The sequence below is a fragment of the Mastigoproctus giganteus genome, chromosome 10, assembly GCF_048544385.1.
Source record: "Mastigoproctus giganteus isolate SK-2022 chromosome 10, ASM4854438v1, whole genome shotgun sequence".
Classification (NCBI taxonomy): Eukaryota; Metazoa; Arthropoda; class Arachnida; order Uropygi; family Thelyphonidae; genus Mastigoproctus; species Mastigoproctus giganteus.
In genome coordinates, this window is record NC_143584.1 from 84484964 (window position 1) to 84504132 (window position 19169).

The following is a 19169-nucleotide window of genomic DNA, read 5'->3' on the forward strand; positions in this document are numbered from 1 at the left end:
ATCATAAGTTGTTTTTTTTTTTTTTTTTTACCCCTTCCCTTTCCTTTCCTTTTGCTATAGAAGCACCAGAATTTTTATAAAAATCATTCTTCTAGAAATATTTTCTCATTATTTATCTACTTGCAAAAGTTTCAATTTAAAGCAGTAAAAAAAATTAAGCTGAAACTACACATACTAATCTTCATCTAGTTATTGTGGTATAGCCATTTCCTTAATGCAAACTATTCCTAAAAATGAGAACTAAATCTCTTCATATAAATATTATTTTAATTATTTTGGGAGAAGGCATTCCACAGTTCATATATCAAATTATCCTTGTTCTTGGTTAAACCACACCCACCAACATGAAAAATTTTACCCAGTCAGTCCATATTCTCTAACAGGTTTATCATTCCTTGCAGTTAAACAGATCTTATTACTTCATATCAATGAGACAAGAGCGGCAAGGATCAAAATTCTATTAGAAATAAGGCATAAAACTATAAGCTGCCAAGCCATTTTAAAAATCTAAATTATCATCTTCACTCAGGAGGTCCCCCTGGTGCACAAGGCTGGCTGTTGCATGACGAGTCAAAAGCACATGGCTCGCCGAGTTTCTCAGCCTGAAATGAAAAAATAAAAATAAATGCTCTTTCTCATATTGAGTTAGTAAAATAAAATAAAATAATAAAAATAAAGTAAAACAAACAATATTTTTAACACATTGTTAAATATTTTTTATTGTTGTAAATATATTGTTTTAAGCTGAATTTAAGTTTATTATTTTACATAAAAACATCTGCATTCCACATTTTAATCAATATATATGAAATGTCTAAAGATAGATTATCATTCAATCTATAGAAAAAAATAAGAGAAGAACAATTAAATTACTAAGTCAATGTTATTAATTTATCCAATTAAAACAAGCAACCTCCACTTAATGGTCTCAAGTTCACAAAATGTGCATCAAGTGGAATCAATTTTGCCACAAGAATTAACATAAATATATTTATTTTATTGGTGCAGCTCTCCACTTGTGTCAGCATTATAAAATCACCACTGTATTTGAACATACAATGCAAAAAAAAAAAAAAAAAATAAATAATAAATAAAATAATAATAATAAATAAAATAAGTTCAAACATCTACAGGATATTTATCTGTATGAGGAGAGAAGCATATAATTTGTATTTTCTTATCTACTTGGTGTTTTTTTTTTTTTTGCACCAGTGCAGCAAAAACCTGTAGCTTCCATACACTACATGGCAAATACTATTACTATTTGTAGTTCTGCTGTATGAATGCTATATTTGATAGTAAGTTGTGCTAAAATTATGTGTGGGAAGGTTGCTGCTCCGCCCACCTGATATCTGTTTTGGAACCATCTTTATATATATATATATATATATATATATATTTTTTTTTTTTTTTTTTTTTTGTGTACGATGGAAAATGCATTATATGCTTAGCATGTAACTGTTGGTTGTTTTTAGATAGGGAATCCTTTCCCCCATTTGTGAAAGGAAAGGTCACAAGTTAAAGTCAAGTCAGCAACTCGGGAGTAATTCTTTCAGGCATAAGCTTGTATATCACTGAATGCACTCTATAGATGATTTTGTATTTTTGTGCATACAAAGTTTCCTCATAAAGGATGGTTAGGTACACTTTTTTTTATTTTGACAACATAGTGTAAAAGCAGAACATCTTCTCAGATGTAGTAGAGGTTCATACATATGAGATGTTATTTTGGAATTGGCATATTATCAATATGCTCTTGATACTGTCAAACGGGTATAGGGCAACTTCTGTACCACCTCCGCGATAGAGTGACCCATGCGTCAGGCACCCACTATCAATCCTCTTTGGAATGATAGTGGGTGAATTACCGTCTACAAGAATGCAGTTTACCTATATACCTGTCAAGCAGTGGGTTCGTCAACTAGTGAAAGGAGGTGACAGCATCGCACTGCTCAGGAACCAGGTATTCCATGAATTCTGTCCTTTCAGTTTAGTCTATTGCAGTCAAAGGCAGTAAATGCTAAACCTATATAGAGCATAGACAAAAAAGTGAGAAAAAAGAGGGAGGTAGAGAGTGATTAAGGGAGTATAGATGGTAACAAAAAAATGTATAAAAAGGAGAGAGAGGCTGGTTTAGTAAGCTGTGTGACATCCTTATTTTGTCGGTTTTGTAATTATTTATATATTTTATACATTTTTTGTTAACTTCTATTCCCCCCCCCCCCGCATCAATCACCATCTCCCTAATTTTTATTATTATTATTATTATTATTTTATATATGTGCATATAAAATATCTCTCTTGGTGCTTCTGGTTATTTTATGGGATATCCTTAATTTAGTTATTTTTATTCTTAGGATTTTGCTTTGATTTATGCTTTTTCCAGGTTTTTGTATCATTATGAGTAATTAATTACTGAAATTACGAGTAATTACACAATACACAATTTGGTCATAGTAACCCTTGCAAGATGAAGAATTTGGAGGTCATGGGAATGATACGTTTGTTTGGAAACTCTTACCATCTTTTTTGATAAATGGTTTGTTTTTGGAAATTTAAGTCAACTGAAAAAGTATACAGTAAACCCCCGCTATTCGCGGTATCTGTATTCGCGGTTTCGCGATGGCCGATTTAATATAAAATGAAACCAAAAAAAATGTGAATTTTAAAGCGCCGTGAATATTTTCCCCCATAAAAAAGCATGGGCGTGGCTAAAATTATCTTTCCCGGTAAAAACAGCGCTCAGTGGGTGGGGGGAGAGGAGTGACAAAATCGCGAGCGTGGATGTTTCTCGCTAATCCTTGTTCAGTATGTGTTATGCGCTTGTCATGGAAGGTTTCGTCGTTTGCTTTTAATTTATATGCTTATAAATTGAATAAATTTATAAATTTATAAATTGATATGCTTACAAAAATAATAAATCTACTGTTTTGCAGTGTAAAACGGACTTTTTCGAGTGTGTTAACGGAAGAAAGTGACTTTATTGTGGACAAGTTCTTTCTAACTCCTACAAAAATATGGCTAAAAATAACAAGAGAAATGTGAAAATATTAAAGAAGGTGATGACATTAGCGAATAAAATTGAGTTATTAGATAAAATTTCTAATGGTGAAAGTGTCTCCTCAGTGGCAAAACATTATAAAATCAATGAGTCAACGGTACAATCAATCAAGAAATCGGAAGGAAAAATCCGCCGTAGTGTCCGTGAAAACGCCCTAATTACTTCAAAAATTTGCTCTGTAACTCGTGATGTTAAATTAGAAAAAATGGAAAAGGCTTTAAATCTGTGGATAGAAGACCGAACTCAAAATAAAATTCCGTTAAGTTCACTCATTATTCGTGAAAAGGCAAAACTCCTTTATCAACACTTGAGCGAAACTGGTGACAGCACTGGCGGGATAAGTTTTTTTGCTAGCAAAGGCATATTACATTAAAAAATAAATTGTATCTTATTTTCATTTCGATGCCATATGCTTGCATTTCACTATGTACTGTCTATGTACATAGTCATATTATGAAGGTACATATAATACATACATAGAAAAAATTTTAGACTAGTTTTTCTTATATATTTCATACTTTGGAATGGAACCCCTTTATTACTATGGGAGCCATAACTCAGTATTCGCGTTTTCGGTATTCGCGACATTTCTCAGGAACGTAACCCCCGCGAATAGCGGGGGTTTGCTGTACTTGATAATGCTAAAATATACACTTTTATTCTTGAGGTAACATCGAAAATAACCTAAAATGCCAACCTTAATCTTGGTTTGTTATTTGGTTTTTAGGAGCATTAGCAACTAAGGCCATATTGCTCCAGGGATATAGTGGTCATTCCCTGCCCTTTCTGCATCCTCCGTATTTGGTGGGCACAGGCCCGAACCCCAGTCTAATCAAGAAGCGTGTGCTACACACTGCTGCTCCTGCCCACCTGGCTATGGAGTCGCCCTTAACGTTGGTAATTTTCACTTAAATTCATTTAATCAAGCTTACTTGATGTCGCTTAATATACACTTTACTTGTTGTTGTGACAGCCAAAATGTCGAACTTAATGTTGGCAATTTTCACATTAACATCTTGTGCTAACAATTAAAACAGCAAAATTACAATCTTAAGGAAAAACTAATTGGAGTCACTGAGAAATAGTTTTGCAAAAAATGAACACAAATGGATGTCAGAACCACTCCAGAAGGAAGGATTTCATCAACCATGTGATCTACAAACATCAGTTTTCATTATATTTTACACATCAAGTATATACAGAGATTTGAGAAAATAACAGTCATTGCAGATAAACTTGATAAGACTTCAAAGAAACACACAGGTTTAATTTTTCAGCTTTTCAAGAACAGGAAGAACTTTAAGAATATAGAAAATTTCATTTTGAAGTCTCAACAACAGATGGAAACAGCAAGGATTTTTTCTTTCAGAAAAAAAAAAAAAAAAAAAAAGAAGAAAAGTTTTTCATCCCACAAACAAACAAGGGAGTGTTCGGGGAAACACAAGCAGTTGCTCTTGACATCTCAAAGGCTTTTGATCATGTTTGGCATAAAGGTTCCTAAACAAGCTTCTACCTTACGGCTTGCCAAATGTTTTTTGTAATTGGTTATCCAGATTTCTCTCAGATCGCTCACTGAGGGTGATAGTAGATGGCTCTCTGTCTTCTAACTTTTCCACTAATGCTGGTGTCCCCCGAGGTTCAGTTCTTTCCCCCACTCTTTTCCTCTTGTTTATTAATGACCTTCTTCCATTGACTGGAAATCCTATCCATAGTTTTGCCGATGATAGCATATTGCATTCCACTTTCCATTTTGAGAAACTTGCCCTGCTCAATCAGCTTCAACTTCTCAAATCTCTGCTACCAATTCCTTAAATGCCGATCTCCAGTGGGACAAAGACAACTTAGTTGATTTCGATCCTTCTAAAACTCAGTCTTGTCTTATATCTCGAAAAAAGAATTCTTCGGTGACACTCCGATTTCCAGGCAAAATGATATATCTCTTTTGGGGATTACCCTGACTTCTAATCTCTCTTGCCACAAGCACATTACAAATATTGCTTCCTCTGCATCTAAAAAACTTGGTTTTCTCTTTCACTCTCGGCGTTACTTTTCTTCCAAACGGCTTTTCACTCTGTACAAATCGCAAGTCTGCCCTACCATGAAATATTGTTCCCACATCTGGGGCGGTGTCCCCAAAACCTCTCTTAGGCTTCTAGATTCCATTCAGAAGAGGGCAGTTAGGTTAATTAATGATTCCTCTCTAACAGAGTCTCTCCACTCGCTCTCTCATAGACGTACTGTTTCTGCTGCATCTCTTTTCTACAGATACTTCCATGGGCACTGTTCTTCTGAATTGGCTTCTGTAATTCCCGCTCTCTCTTTCAAAACAGTCCGAACACGTGCCACAACCAGCCAACATCCATTTACTGTACAACTTCAAACTCACAGAACCAACTTTTCATCTTCCTCATTTATTCATTAACTGCCATTTTCTGGAACAACCTTCCTTCATACGTATTTCCTGAAAATTACAGTCTACAGAAGTTCAAGTCTAATGTCAACAATTATCTTCTTTCGTCTTCTCAACCCCCAACCCAAGCTCGGTACTAAGTACTATAGGTTCTAACACCACTCGTGTTTGGGATTTTCATATTAAAAAAAAAAAAACGTGACACATCTGTGCTGCAGGCGTGCAAGCATAACCACTCAAAATTAAATCTTCCCAATTAAGACCCACAATGCAACGCCACATAATTAACATTAAAATTATTCACAAAATTCACTTTGACATCACAACAAATACATTCAAAGTCTACGTCTAATGGGGGACGCGCATAGTCATGAGGAAACATCACTGTCCGCTGAACACAACAACCCCAGATTGCATCTCGGCCCAAAAAATAGACTGAAAATTAAATTCTGCAAATACAATTAACGCCATCTACCAAGAGAAAAACAAAACAATGCCAGAAAAATGAAACATTTTTTCCTTAAGTCAAACACGTGTACTGAGAAGCATCTCATTCAGATCGTATCCTGATACTACTATGTACTACTATACTGATATTTGCATTTCAGTGGAAATCAATTCTTGGTTGGTGTGACATAAGCATTGGGAGATCAAAATTGAGAGTAGGAGTGTGCTATAGGCCTAATGACTTGGATGAGTATAATAAGAAACCGTACAGGGAAATAGAGTGGGCCAGTAAATCAGAGAGTCTTATAATGGGAGATTTTAATTTCCCAGATATTGACTGGAAATTGGGGGCTGGTCACTTACACACTTGCAAGGCTTTTGTGCATTTATTGGATGATTGTTTTCTACATCAGCATGTTCGGGAAGCAACTAGAGGGAGGAATACTCTTGATTTGATTATCAGCAGTGATTCTTCATGCATTAAGAATTTGCAGATAAATGAACCACTAGGTGGCAGTGATCACAGTGTGCTGAAGTGGGATTTACTCAAAGAGGTAACTACCATTAGGGGTAAAGGGAAGGGTTATTGCTTTCGTAAAGGCGACTACGATGGACTGAGACTGTATTTAAATTCTATACAGTGGGACCAACTGATGATGTTACCAACAGCAAATTCAAAATGGGAAGCATTCAAAGAACTTATCTTGGAAGCTACTAGGCTTTACATACCAACAAAATATTGTTCAAGGTTTAGGCCTAAATGGATGTCAGATGAACTAATGAGACATATGGCAGAGAAGAAACATGCATGGGATACATACAAATTAACACATGACACAGAAGCCTATGATAGATACAAGTTGATCTGTAACCAAGTTACAAAGGAGGCTAAGCAGGCGAAGGCAGATTACGAGAAATCTTTGGCAAGAGATGCAAAGAAAAACAGCAAAGAGTTCTTTACTTATGTAAACTGTAGAAGGAAGGGGATGAATCAGATTGGTCCACTTGCTATCGATGGGTCAACTGTTGATGATCCTGCTCAGGTAGCTAACAAACTAAATGAATATTTTGCATCGACATTCACACGAGGAGTTATTTAGCGAGGGGAATGCCAGAGGTGTATTCAACTCTAGCAGTAAGCTAGAGAATCTTGTAATAACTGAGAGTAAAGTGGAGGAGAAATTAGCATTAGCATTAGTAGAGGCATATGATGCAAGAAAGCAAGCTTATTCAGCATCAGCCAAAAAAAAAAAAAAAAAAAACCCTCTCCCATTTCACCCCTCCGTTCGTTCGAAATACCTGTCCAGTTGAGCTTTAAATTTGTTTAGGCTATCAACTTCAACAAGTGATGGAAGTCGGTTCCACCAACCAATCACCCGCTGGCCAAAGGCAAATTTCCGCACATCTATCCGACATCCGTCCTTCCTCAATTTGAATTTATGCCCTCTGAGGTGATTATTTTGAGAAAGATGAAGAATCCCATTGGCATTGAGCATGCTCAAACCATTCAAAGCCTTATACACCTCTATCAGATCACCTCACCGGTGCCTAGTCTCCAGACTCTGTAATTTGCAAAACTTAAGCCTTTCTTCGTAAGAGCAACCCTTTGTTCCATTTACTAATCTTGTTGGCCTTCTCTGTACCCGTTCCAGCAGCTCTACATCCTTCTTGAAATGAGGCCTCCAGACCTGTATACAGTACTCAAGATGTGGCCTAACCATTGCCTTATACAAGGGAATAATCACCTCCTTATCCCTGCTAGAAAAATTCCTGTATATCATTGACAAGACACCATGAGCTACTCTTGCAGCTCGTCTGCACTGCTCAGAGAACTTCATATCTGCCTGCACAATTACCCCCAGGTCCTTTTCATTCTCCACCACTGTCAGTGTAGTACCGCAGAGTTGATACATTGCTCTGGGGTTACTGTTACCCATATGTAGTACTTTATATTTGTCAATGTTAAACTTCATTTGCCACCTCTCAGCCCATCTGTTCAACCTTTCCAGATCCTGTTGCAGCAGCATAGCGTCAGTAGTGTCCTTAACGACCCTGCCAACCTTTGTATCATCTGCAAACTTAGACATTAAACTTGATATCCCATCATCAATATCATTCATAAACACCGAAAACAACAATGGACCCAATACTGAACCTTGAGGAACTCCACTAATAACATTAGTCCACGTTGAGCAGTGTCCATTGATTACCACTCTCTGTCTTCTGCCACTCAACTATCCCCTTATCCATAGCAGCAATTTGCCTCCAATGCCACACTGCTCCAATTTGTGCAGCAGTCTTCCATGTGCAACAGTATCAAAAGCCTTTCTAAGATCCAAATATATAATATCAAAGTTATTCCCTGCATCCAGTTCTTTTGTGACTACATCATAGTATCCAATCAAATTGGTCAGGCAAGACCTGCCCTTAACAAAACCATGCTGCGTCTGAGCTATAACTGAATTCTTGTCTAGATGATCCTGCAGTGCTTCTTTAACCAGTGCCTCCATTAATTTACCTGGAACAGAAGTTAAACTAACAGGTCTATAATTACTTGTGTCAGCCTTTGATCCTCCTTTGTGAATTGGGGTTACATTTGCACATCTCCAGTCTATGGGTACCTCCCCTGAGTCCAAAGAAGCTCTCATAATTATGGCTAGGGGTTTGCATACTTCCTTTGCTGCCTCCTTTAATATAACTGGATAGATCCCATCCACCCCAGGTGCCTTTTTTATGTTTATCCTCAACAATCTCTCCTCCACTTTCCTCTCAATTATAACAAAATCATCCAGCTCACTGCCAATGTTTACTTTACCTACATCATTCTCCTTCCTGAATAACTCCTCATGCGTGAATGTAGATGCAAAAGACTCGTTTAGATTGTTAGCCACCTGAGCAGGATCCTCAACTGTTGAACCATCAATATCCAGTGGACCAATCTGATTCATCCCTTTCCTTCTCGAGTTCAAGTATGTAAAGAACTCCTTTCTGTTTTTCTTTGCATCCTTTGCCAAGGATTTTTCGTAGTCAGCCTTTGCCTGCCTAATCTCCTTTGTGACTTGGTTACAGACCAACTTATATCTATCATAGGCTTTCATGTCACCCATAAATTTGTATGTATCCCATGCATTTTTCTTCTCTGCCACATGTCTCATTAGTCCATCTGAAAACCATTTAGGCCTAAACCTTGAACAATATTTCTTAGTTGGTATGTAAAGCCTGGTAGCCACCAAGATTAGTTCCTTGAATGCTTCCCATTTTGAGTTTGCTGTTGGTAACATCATCAGTTGGTCCCACTGTATAGAATTTAAATACTGTCTCAGACCATCATAGTCGCCTTTACGAAAACAAAAACCCTTCCCTTTACCTCTGATGGTAGTTACCTCCTTGAGTAAATCCCACTTCAACACACTGTGATCACTGCCACCTAGTGGTTCATTTATCTGCAGGTTCTTAATGCATGAAGAATCACTACTGATAATCAGATCAAAAGTATTGCTCCCTCTTGTTGCCTCACGAACATGCTGATGTAGAAAACAATCATCCAATAAATCCACAAAAGCCTTGCTAGTGTGCGAGTGACCAACCCACAAATTCCAGTCAATATCTGGGAAATTAAAATCCCCCATTATAAGACTCTCTGATTTACTGGCCCACTCTATTTCCCTGTACAATATATTATTATACTCATCAGAGTCATTAGGCCTATAGCACACTCCTACTCTCAATTTTGATTTCCCTATGCTTATGTCACACCAAACTGACTCGACACTGCCCTGTCCATCGATGTCAACTGGCTTCACTTCCTTTGACTTTATGTGTTTCTTAATTAATAGCATAACCCCTCCTCCCCTCCTGTCCTGTCTATCCTTTCTATATACATTGTATTCCCCAAATTCCAGTTCCGCATTACTTATATCTGTGTGACACCACGTCTCTGATATCCCAACAATATCTGCCTTTGATGTTTTGAGCAATACCTCAAATTCATCAAATTTATTTACCAAACTCCTAGCATTGGTGTACACGCAGGTATACATGCACCTGTTTCTATTCTTAGCTACCCTAACACAACCCATGTGATTACTTTTAACGCAATGACTACCAGCAGTCTCTGAAATATCCTGCATCTTGTTTTTCAGACTTCTGCTCATTTGAATAGAAGCAGTGCAAGAATCACTTCCACCTCTGCCAGTGGCTACTGTTAATCTATTAGTCCTTGTATCCCCCCCAACTAGCAGTTTTCCGACCCACCTAACACTGCCTCGCCAGCATCAGCAAAAATTCTTGCACCCTTTCTATTTAAGTGTATCCCATCCCTGTAGAAGCAATCTCTCCTGTTAACAAGTACAGTCCAGGCTGAAAAAAATTTTACCCCTTGAGCCTTGCACAATCCCTCCAGGGCCGAATTGATCGACAAGGCTCTCATCATATACTCCCTCCTATCGTGTCTGGGCAGAATTGCAGACACTTTCAAGTTCAACCCTAATTCACGGCTTTTTTTCAACAGTGACCTGTACTTGCTAAGTAATTCCGCCGGTCTCCTACTCTTAATATCATAGTGCCGACGTGTACAACTATATCACCTTTTGTGCCCTTAAAAGATGATATCCGCTCTACAACATCATCAACCTTTGCCCCTGGCAGACATACCCTGGTCCTATTCCACCTATCCTTTTTACAAAGCATGTTCCCCGTTTCCCTGACAATAGAGTCACCAATTGAGTCAACAATTGTTGAAGATAAACACAAGAAAGGCACCCGGGGTGGATGGGATCTATCCCGTTATATTAAAGGAGGCAGCAGAGGAAGTAAGCAAACCCTTAGCCATAATTATGAGAGCTTCCTTGGACTCAGGGGAGGTACCCACAGACTGGAGATGTGCAAATGTGACTCCAATTCACAAAGGAGGATCAAAGGCTGACACAAGTAATTATAGACCTGTGAGTTTAACTTCTGTTCCAGGAAAATTAATGGAGGCACAAGTTAAAGAAGCACTGCAGGATCATTTAGACAAGACTTCAGTTATAGCTCGGACACAGCATGGTTTTGTTAAGGGGAAGTCTTGCCTGACCAATCTGATTGGATACTATGATGCAGTCACAAAGGAACTGGATGCAGGGAATAACTTTGATATTATATACTTGGATCTTAGAAAGGCTTTTGATACTGTTGCACATGGAAGACTGCTGCACAAATTGGAGCAGTGTGACACTGGAGGCAAGTTGCTGCTGTGGATAAAGGGGTGGCTGAGGGGGAGAAGACAGAGAGTGGTAATCAATGGACACTGCTCGTCGTGGACTAGTGTTATCAGTGGAGTCCCTCAGGGCTCAGTGTTGGGTCCATTATTGTTTTCTGTATTTATAAATGATATTGATGATGGTATATCAAGCTTAAAGTCGAAGTTTGCAAATGATACAAAAGGTAGGCAGGGTTGTCAAGGACACTACTGACACTATGCTGCTGCAACAGGATCTGGAAAGGTTGAGCAGATGGGCTGAGAGGTGGCAAATGAAGTTTAACATTGACAAATGTAAAGTACTACACATGGGAAACAGCAACCCCAGAGCAACGTATCAACTCTGTGGTACTACACTGACAGTGGTAGAGAATGAAAGGGACCTGGGGGTGGCTGTGCAGGCAGATATGAAGTTCTCTGAGCAGTGCAGACGGGCTGCAAGAGTAGCTCATGTTGTATTGTCAATGATACATAGGAATTTTTCTAGCAGGGATAAGGAGGTGATTATTCCCTTGTATAAGGCAATGGTCAGGCCACACCTAGAGTACTGTATACAGGTCTGGAGGCCTCATTTCAAGAAGGATGTAGAGCTGCTGGAATGAGTACAGAGAAGGGCAACAAGATTAGTGAATGGAACAAAGGGGTGCTCTTACGAAGAAAGGCTTGAAAGTTTTGCAAATTACAGTGTCTGGAGACTAGGCACCAGCGCAACAGGTGATCTGATAGAGGTGTATAAAGCCTTGAATGGTTTGAGCATGCTCAATGCTGATGGGATTCTTCCTCTCACTCAGAATAATCACCTGAGAGGGCATAAATTCAAATTGAGGAAAGACAGATGTAGGATAGATGTGCGGAAATTTGCCTTTAGCCAGCGGGTGGTTGGTTGATGGAACAGACTTCCATCCCTTGTCGTGGAAGTTGATAGCCTAAATAAGTTTAAGGCTCAGCTGGACAGGTATTTCGAACGAACAGAGGGGTGAAGTGGTTTTTTTTTTTTTTTTTTGGCTGATGCTGCATAAGCTTGCTTTCTTGCATCAAATGCCTCTACTAATGCTAATTTCAGCCCTCTTCCACATGGCCACACAGGAAAATTACATGGTATATAAATGCAACGTTTTTGGGAAGGTGAATTAGCTGATATGGTTCCATTCCATAACTGCCAAGACCATCCAATCTTATTCCACTTGACTTTTGCATTTGGAAATGATAAAGGTCTACTGCATTACCAAGGAAAGCAAAATCAAACACATGTAAAAAAAAAACTTGGTGTTAAAAATTTTACTGATATTATAAAATAAACTACATTATACTATCACTATTTGCAGAGTTAGAATAAATTTTCAAAAAATGCCTGAACTTCATATCTGAAGTGCGATAAATTATGACTATAATGCTTGAAATCAATCAGTGGATATATTTTTATCAACCTACAAACTATAATATTAAAAAACAGATAACTTAAAAACTTATTACATCTATGTAACATAGGGGTGACCAGATTCCAGTTTTCAAAAGTTTGTCAAAATACCAAGTTTCTTTTCAGGATGCATAAATGTCCTGGTTTTCTAAAATTTTAAAGTTAACAATTTACTTGTCAGTTTTGTCAATTTGCAGGAATTAATTTACAATCTCACACTATATCTACTAACTATGACTTTATAAACAGCATTTCTAGTGCTGGGGGAAAAAAATGTGTTTTAATAAATTAAGGACAACCAAGCATAGAATCACAACGAGTTTCATTATAGATAGAACATTACTGAGCACATTCAATCCCCACCACTAGTGAGTGTTTACACTTATGTGCATATGAATTGTTGATGAGGTCAGCTAATGAAAAACAGCTTGCAGAGTTGCACTGTGACTTGCGGACTAAAGAGAAACTTTGGTGCACCACGTTAGATAAGTGCTGACCTTTTGTGAACCTGTGCATTATTTAATGCACCCTTTCAAGTACTTCATAATAGTTTTATATAGGAATAAATTAAACATAGAACCTGATTTGAGAGTACAATTTAGTACCATTGAGCCATATATTTCAGAAATGGTTTTTTTAAAACAGCATCATCCTTGTCATTAATTAAATTTATACAAAAAATACATATAAATATGAAAATATTTAGCTGAAGTGTTAATTGTATTTTTATATATGTAATTGCATACATATTTCAAATTATTCATTCTATGTACAGCAAATTGATCATAAATAAAGTTAACTCTCTACTGAGGAATGCAGGTGATATTTATTCGAAGCAATGGAAGAAGAGGAATGCAGGTGACATGGTACAAGTGGACAGTGCAATTATGTCACTACAAATGCGCAGGTAAATAATTACACAGGTGATTTCCTGATTAGATTTCAATCAGTGCATTATAATGTTAGTATATTAGTATAATTACGAGAGGGGGTGTAGAAGATTTGACTTACTCCGTCATACCTCTACATTTTACATGGGACAAATCAGGAAATAAATGGAGCTGACGTAAAAATGTGCGTAAAGTGGCCGCTCGGTTGAATAGCTTCTCGCCGCGAGATGTGTAGAAGCTTTGACTTACTCCGTCATACCTCTACATTTTACGTGGGACAAAACAGGAAATATATGGCGTCAACATAAAGATGTGTAAAGTGGTCGCTCAGTTGAATAGTCTCACCGCAAGATGTCAAGAGGTTTCATTTGAAATTATTGTTATGCAAAGCGAAACGTCTAAGGTGTTTTGAAGATGTGAGAACTGTGAATGGAATAGTGTATGAGACTTTTCAAGAAGTTGCTTGAGCGGCAGGTGTTATCAAATCGGTCAATCATGCGAACCCTTTCCGAAGCAGCTTCAGTAATGAGCCAAGTTAAGACAATTTTTTTTTATATATTTGATATTGGTAATGTTTTCTTTTCAGATCCATAATTCATGATGAATGTTCAAAAGCAAATTTTTGCTGTAACATTCCACATCAAAGGAATGACGTGAAATTAGGGAAAGATTTTCAAGGAGATTTAAAAGCATGGTCCATTGAGCTGTTATTTTGGTTTTAATCGACAAGTTCTCACACATTGCTGCTCGACATGGAAAATCTTCATGCAGGTCATGTAACAGTTAGGTGTGGTAGGACTTTTTCATCAGTGTCAAATGCAAAATTCTGTGAACTAATGTCTTGGATATGTTCAGTCTTCGAGATCCTTCTGTAACTGATAATTTTGGGCCCTATCCGAACATTTCTTGAATTGTTTCAATGCTTTCACGTTCTGTCCTTGGGCATCCACATCTCTCCTTGTCAAGCACAGAACCAGTTCTTTTAAACTTATTCACCAGTGCACAAATCACATTGTCTGTAGGACCAGGACTATGAAATTTCCTTTAAAATCTTTCCTTAATTTCACAAAACTTCATTCCTTGGATGCGGGATGTTACAACAAAAATTTGCTCTTGAACATTCATCATGAATTATGGGTCTGAAAAGAAAACATAAAACATTAAAAAAAAAAAAGACATCTCTAACACATTACAAATACTTGTTTTATGTAAAAAAAAAAAAAATATACTTGTCACGATGAAATTTATTTGAAAATCACATTGTTTCACCAAAATACATAGTGATTTTTGGGACACCCTGTATATGTAGGGGTCCACAATTTTTTTGACTTTTGAAGGGGTCCGTAGATCTCAGTAGTTTGAGAACCACTGCTACGGAGCACCTTCCTATTGGCTAAAATCAGAATTCCACATAGAATTTTGCTTTTGGCCAATCTGCATTATGTGGTGGGACAATCTCCCTTGCATTCCCCATTGATTTTTTTCCAAAGATGTGTTTCATTACTAATTCATCAAATTTTTATAATTTTGAGAATTTTGTCCTTTAGAAGATGTATTGTATAACAAGTTACTGACAAATTCATAGACAAATTGGATAAGTTTACCAAGTGATCTATCAAGTATTATTTAAATACTGAAATTTATCATAAAATTTTATGAATCACTGTTAAATGAACAAAGGGGGTGCTCTTACCAGAAAGACTTCAGTTCTGCAAATTGCAGCATCTGGAGACTAGGCACTGGCAAAGTGATCTGAGTGAGGAGTTTGGGAGGCTTTGAAAGGATTAAGTAAGCTCAGTGCTGATGGGATTCTTCACAACCACACACGAGAGGTTAAAATTCAAATTGAAGCAGGATGGTTGCAGAAAAGATGTACAGAAGTTTGCCTTTAGCCAGAGGATGGTTGACTGCTGGAAAAACTTCCATCTGTTGTGGAAATTGATAGCTTAAATAAATTCAAGGAAGAAATGGACAAAATATTGGAGGGAATGAATGGGTGAAATCGTAGGTGTTTTTTTTTTTTTTCTTCTTCTTTTTTTTTTTTTTTGGCTGATACTGTACAAGCTTGCTTTCTTGCATTATTTGCCACTGATAATGCTAAAAGAAGCATACTTCCACATTATGCATAATGTGCTCAGCATATTCAATAAGCAATTACTAAAAATTGAATGTACCAAAAACACATAACAGCGGTGTCAAGAATTACATGGTGACAATCAAAATGCTTAAATTACATAATGAAGAAAAAATCTGTTGCCAAGTCTGTGTTTCTCAAACTTACATACCCCTTTTCAGAGTTTAGTCTTATCAGTGTATCCCTTCTTGGGCGAAGTTTACTTGGAGTAGTTTTAATAATACTACTTATCTGAACTAGAGCAAATACAGTACAATACATGGTATTCATTTATTAATTTATAATAAAAGTTATACATATTATATATGGGGATATAATAATTAAAAAAGGAAAGTAATAATAAAAATCAGCAAACGTTCTGACAGGACAACATAGATATACATGGAGGATTCGTACCGGTCTGAAATTAAAGTATATATATTATGAAGTGAAGCTAGTGAAGAAAGCACATTTTTAATACTTACTATTTTGGTATTGAAATTAGTATTAAAATGTATAAATTTAAATGAAGTTTGAACTGTTATGTACCAAGCACTTTTTGTTTAACATTTCACTGAGTAATAAAGGATTAGACAAAATTTTTTGAAAGAGGAAGGCAACGAGTAGTAAACAAATGGCATAATTATCAAGTGACTTCCCACAGATGTCCAGTAAGACTTTGCTTGGGTCACTACATGTAAACAACCCACACAGTGAGCTAATAAACCAGATCACTTAAGAGCATAGTCCAATAAAATTAGATGAAAGGGACAAAGAAAAAAAGAAAGAAAGAAAAGAATTCCCAAAAATCAGATCATATAACACTTATTATCTTTTATGATTCAATAAACAGAAATTGTGATTCTAATAAGAGAAGAGTTTGCGAACTATAACATATAAAGAATTTGTTTTCAAGTTTGATTCAATTAACCAGTGATGATTATAAGCAGAGCCAACTGTACTAAATTTTAGTGACTTGTTTTTTGCAGCTAAAAAAAAAAAAATTATAACAAAGTAAAATTCTGCTGTGTATCATTTTAAAGCCCCTTTGTGTACCACTGTTGGTATGCATACAACACTTTGGGAAACACTACCTTAAGTGCTCACAAAATTTTAACTAACCACAAATTCAAGATAAAGAAATTATCATTTAAAGATGAAATATTTGATATGTATAAATTAACTTGTGTGCACCTAGAGAAATGGGCTGAGACATCAATAAATTCATATTTACAAAATGAATGATTTTAAAAAGTACACCAATTCAGAAGTACCAAACATGTGTTAAAATTATTACCAATATAGAATATCAAACTGATGAAACTTATTCTTTGCTTCAAATTTCATTTTAGAAGTGCTGTTGTTATTTGGTTTTTAGGAGCATTAGGAACTAAGGCCATATTGCTCCGGGGATATGCAGTGGTCATTCCCTGACCTTTCCACATCCTCCGTATTTGGTGGTCACGGGGTCAAGAAGCATGTGCTATGCACTGCTGCTCCTGCCCACCTGGCTACGGAGGCACCTTTAGAAGTGCTGAAAAAGAGGAAAGACAATTACAGTTGATAGTCAATGTTTTGATCAAAGTTTGTATTTCAAAAGCAGACCTCAGAAACTAAAATTTTATCAGGCTTTCTGTTTGCTATTCCAGCACATAATCAATGTTAAAAGAATAGTTCCGGAAATTCATGAAGAATCATTCAGAATTATTATAACTGCCCCTTCAACCTCTGCCACACCAGTATTGAGTTCTCAAATGATATCTGACAAAATATCTATTATTCATTTAAAAAATTTTTAAATTTATAATCTATTATCAATTACACCAAAATCCTATCAGAAAACTGCTTTACATGAAGTGCTGACCGGTCTAAATCATTATGTTGTTCTATCACTTATTCGTTATATTACAATAAAAAAAAAAGGTAAACTGCAGCCATTATTAACCCACTGAAGGATGGAAGCCTCCTCAACAATTCATGCTGAGGGACATGGACCATAATCTACCATGCTGGTCCAGTGCGGGTTGGCAGATCGACTGTATTAGCAGTCAGGGGCTTGAACCCCGGTCTACTCAAAGAGCATGTGCTACTGCACTCCCGCTCCTGACCACTCGGCTATGGAGGCCTTATATATAACCTTAATTTTATGCAGCCCACCTTTACACTGTATATTACTGAAATGAACCATGTTCGGTCTGCCACTGGATATTTTCTTTGTTTCTTCAATCAGCTACTAAACACTGTTAAATATATTATCTAAACAAGCTTTTAACTTCGAATACAACAGAATTTCAGGTATTGGCTGGGCAGTTTTAACGCATGGGTGCATCCGGCAGATGCCAAGGGGCCTCTGCCTGCTGGGGGTTTCACTTGTTGATCTTAAATAATTTTTTAAAAGACCCTCTGTTGCATGTGTTACATTGCAGTCGAAAGCACCACAAACACAGAACATGATATATGAATGTTTTTGGCTTTCTTTAAATAGTTTAAAGTGTCAAAAATGTTAATATTTAGAAAAATAATTAACAAATTTAATTCTTGTTTATGATTAAAAATTAATAATATATATTATGTAATTATTTTTAAGTGTCCGCTACGCTCCATGCAAAGCTTCTCGTACGGTGATGGAGTATAGTTTCCAGTAGCTCTTTTAATACATAGAGTTAGAAATGCGACTAAGAGAGACCCAGAAAAAAATGAAAACAAAATTTAAACTGGGTAGGGGCTACATTTGGAAATTCACCGGGGGAACCCGAGAGTTCTTAAAACGGCTCTGGGTATCAGGGACTCACATTTGGTTTCTTTACTTACAATTAGTTATGCAAGTGTATTGCAATTTCCAACTTTTATACAGTGGCACATGGATTCCAAACAAACAAACACACACACACTATTCATTTAAACATGAGATATGGGAGGAGCACCATTTCTCCTCTTTTGCTCTTGTGTAAAAGGTAGGGAAGTATAATCCATTTAACAGCATCAGTGTATAAATGAATCAGTTGCCAATTTTTATGTGGCAAAAAAAAAAAAAAAAAAGAGCAAGAAATAATATCCTCCTATATCTTGCTGTTAAAATGAAAATATCTGTTATATATACTAAATATAATATCAAGTGAGTTATTCACGTATGCTATGTGCTCCCCCCCCCATTAGAGCTTTTTACGCATGAAAGTTAGGCGCACTTCATTCTTGTGACCAGAATTGGAGTTCCCTTTGACAGCTGTTTCATGGTAAATTTTTGCAGTCCACTGTGCTGGATGGTAACAGAAAACTGATGTGTCAAATTTTTACCAATGGAATAAAAGTTAGATTTCCTCCTATGTGGTTGAAAAATATTTCTCTCTTAATTATCATTACTTTTGCTGACATAGGTTGTTCGCAAACTTATTAAGATGCAATGTCCCATTCTAAAATGATTCATTCCATATAAATGAGTTGACATTACACTACGCCAAAATTCTTCAGTTACCACTATTTGCATTTTGCTGTCACTGGTATCAGAATGCTGTTGACTGAACAGGAAACTTTGTCAACAGACTGATCACATACATTCTGTTTACTAAGTGCATAGCGGGAGCTACCAGTAGCA

The 19169-nt window shown here is 36.7% G+C and overlaps 1 protein-coding gene across 8 annotated transcripts in view; it reads right to left on the reverse strand.

Moving 5' to 3' along the window:
• Window positions 1-286: 286 nt before the first annotated feature.
• LOC150079127 (coiled-coil domain-containing protein 102A) overlaps window positions 287-19169 on the reverse strand; it is a 267304-nt gene continuing 248421 nt past the window's right edge. For all 8 annotated transcript variants that reach the window (XM_090383724.1, XM_090383725.1, XM_090383722.1 and 5 more), the window contains one exon: window positions 287-602. In XM_090383724.1, the coding sequence (XP_090239850.1) occupies window positions 522-602 (81 nt within the window). In that variant the 3' untranslated portion in view covers window positions 287-521. The remainder of the gene's footprint in view (window positions 603-19169) is intronic.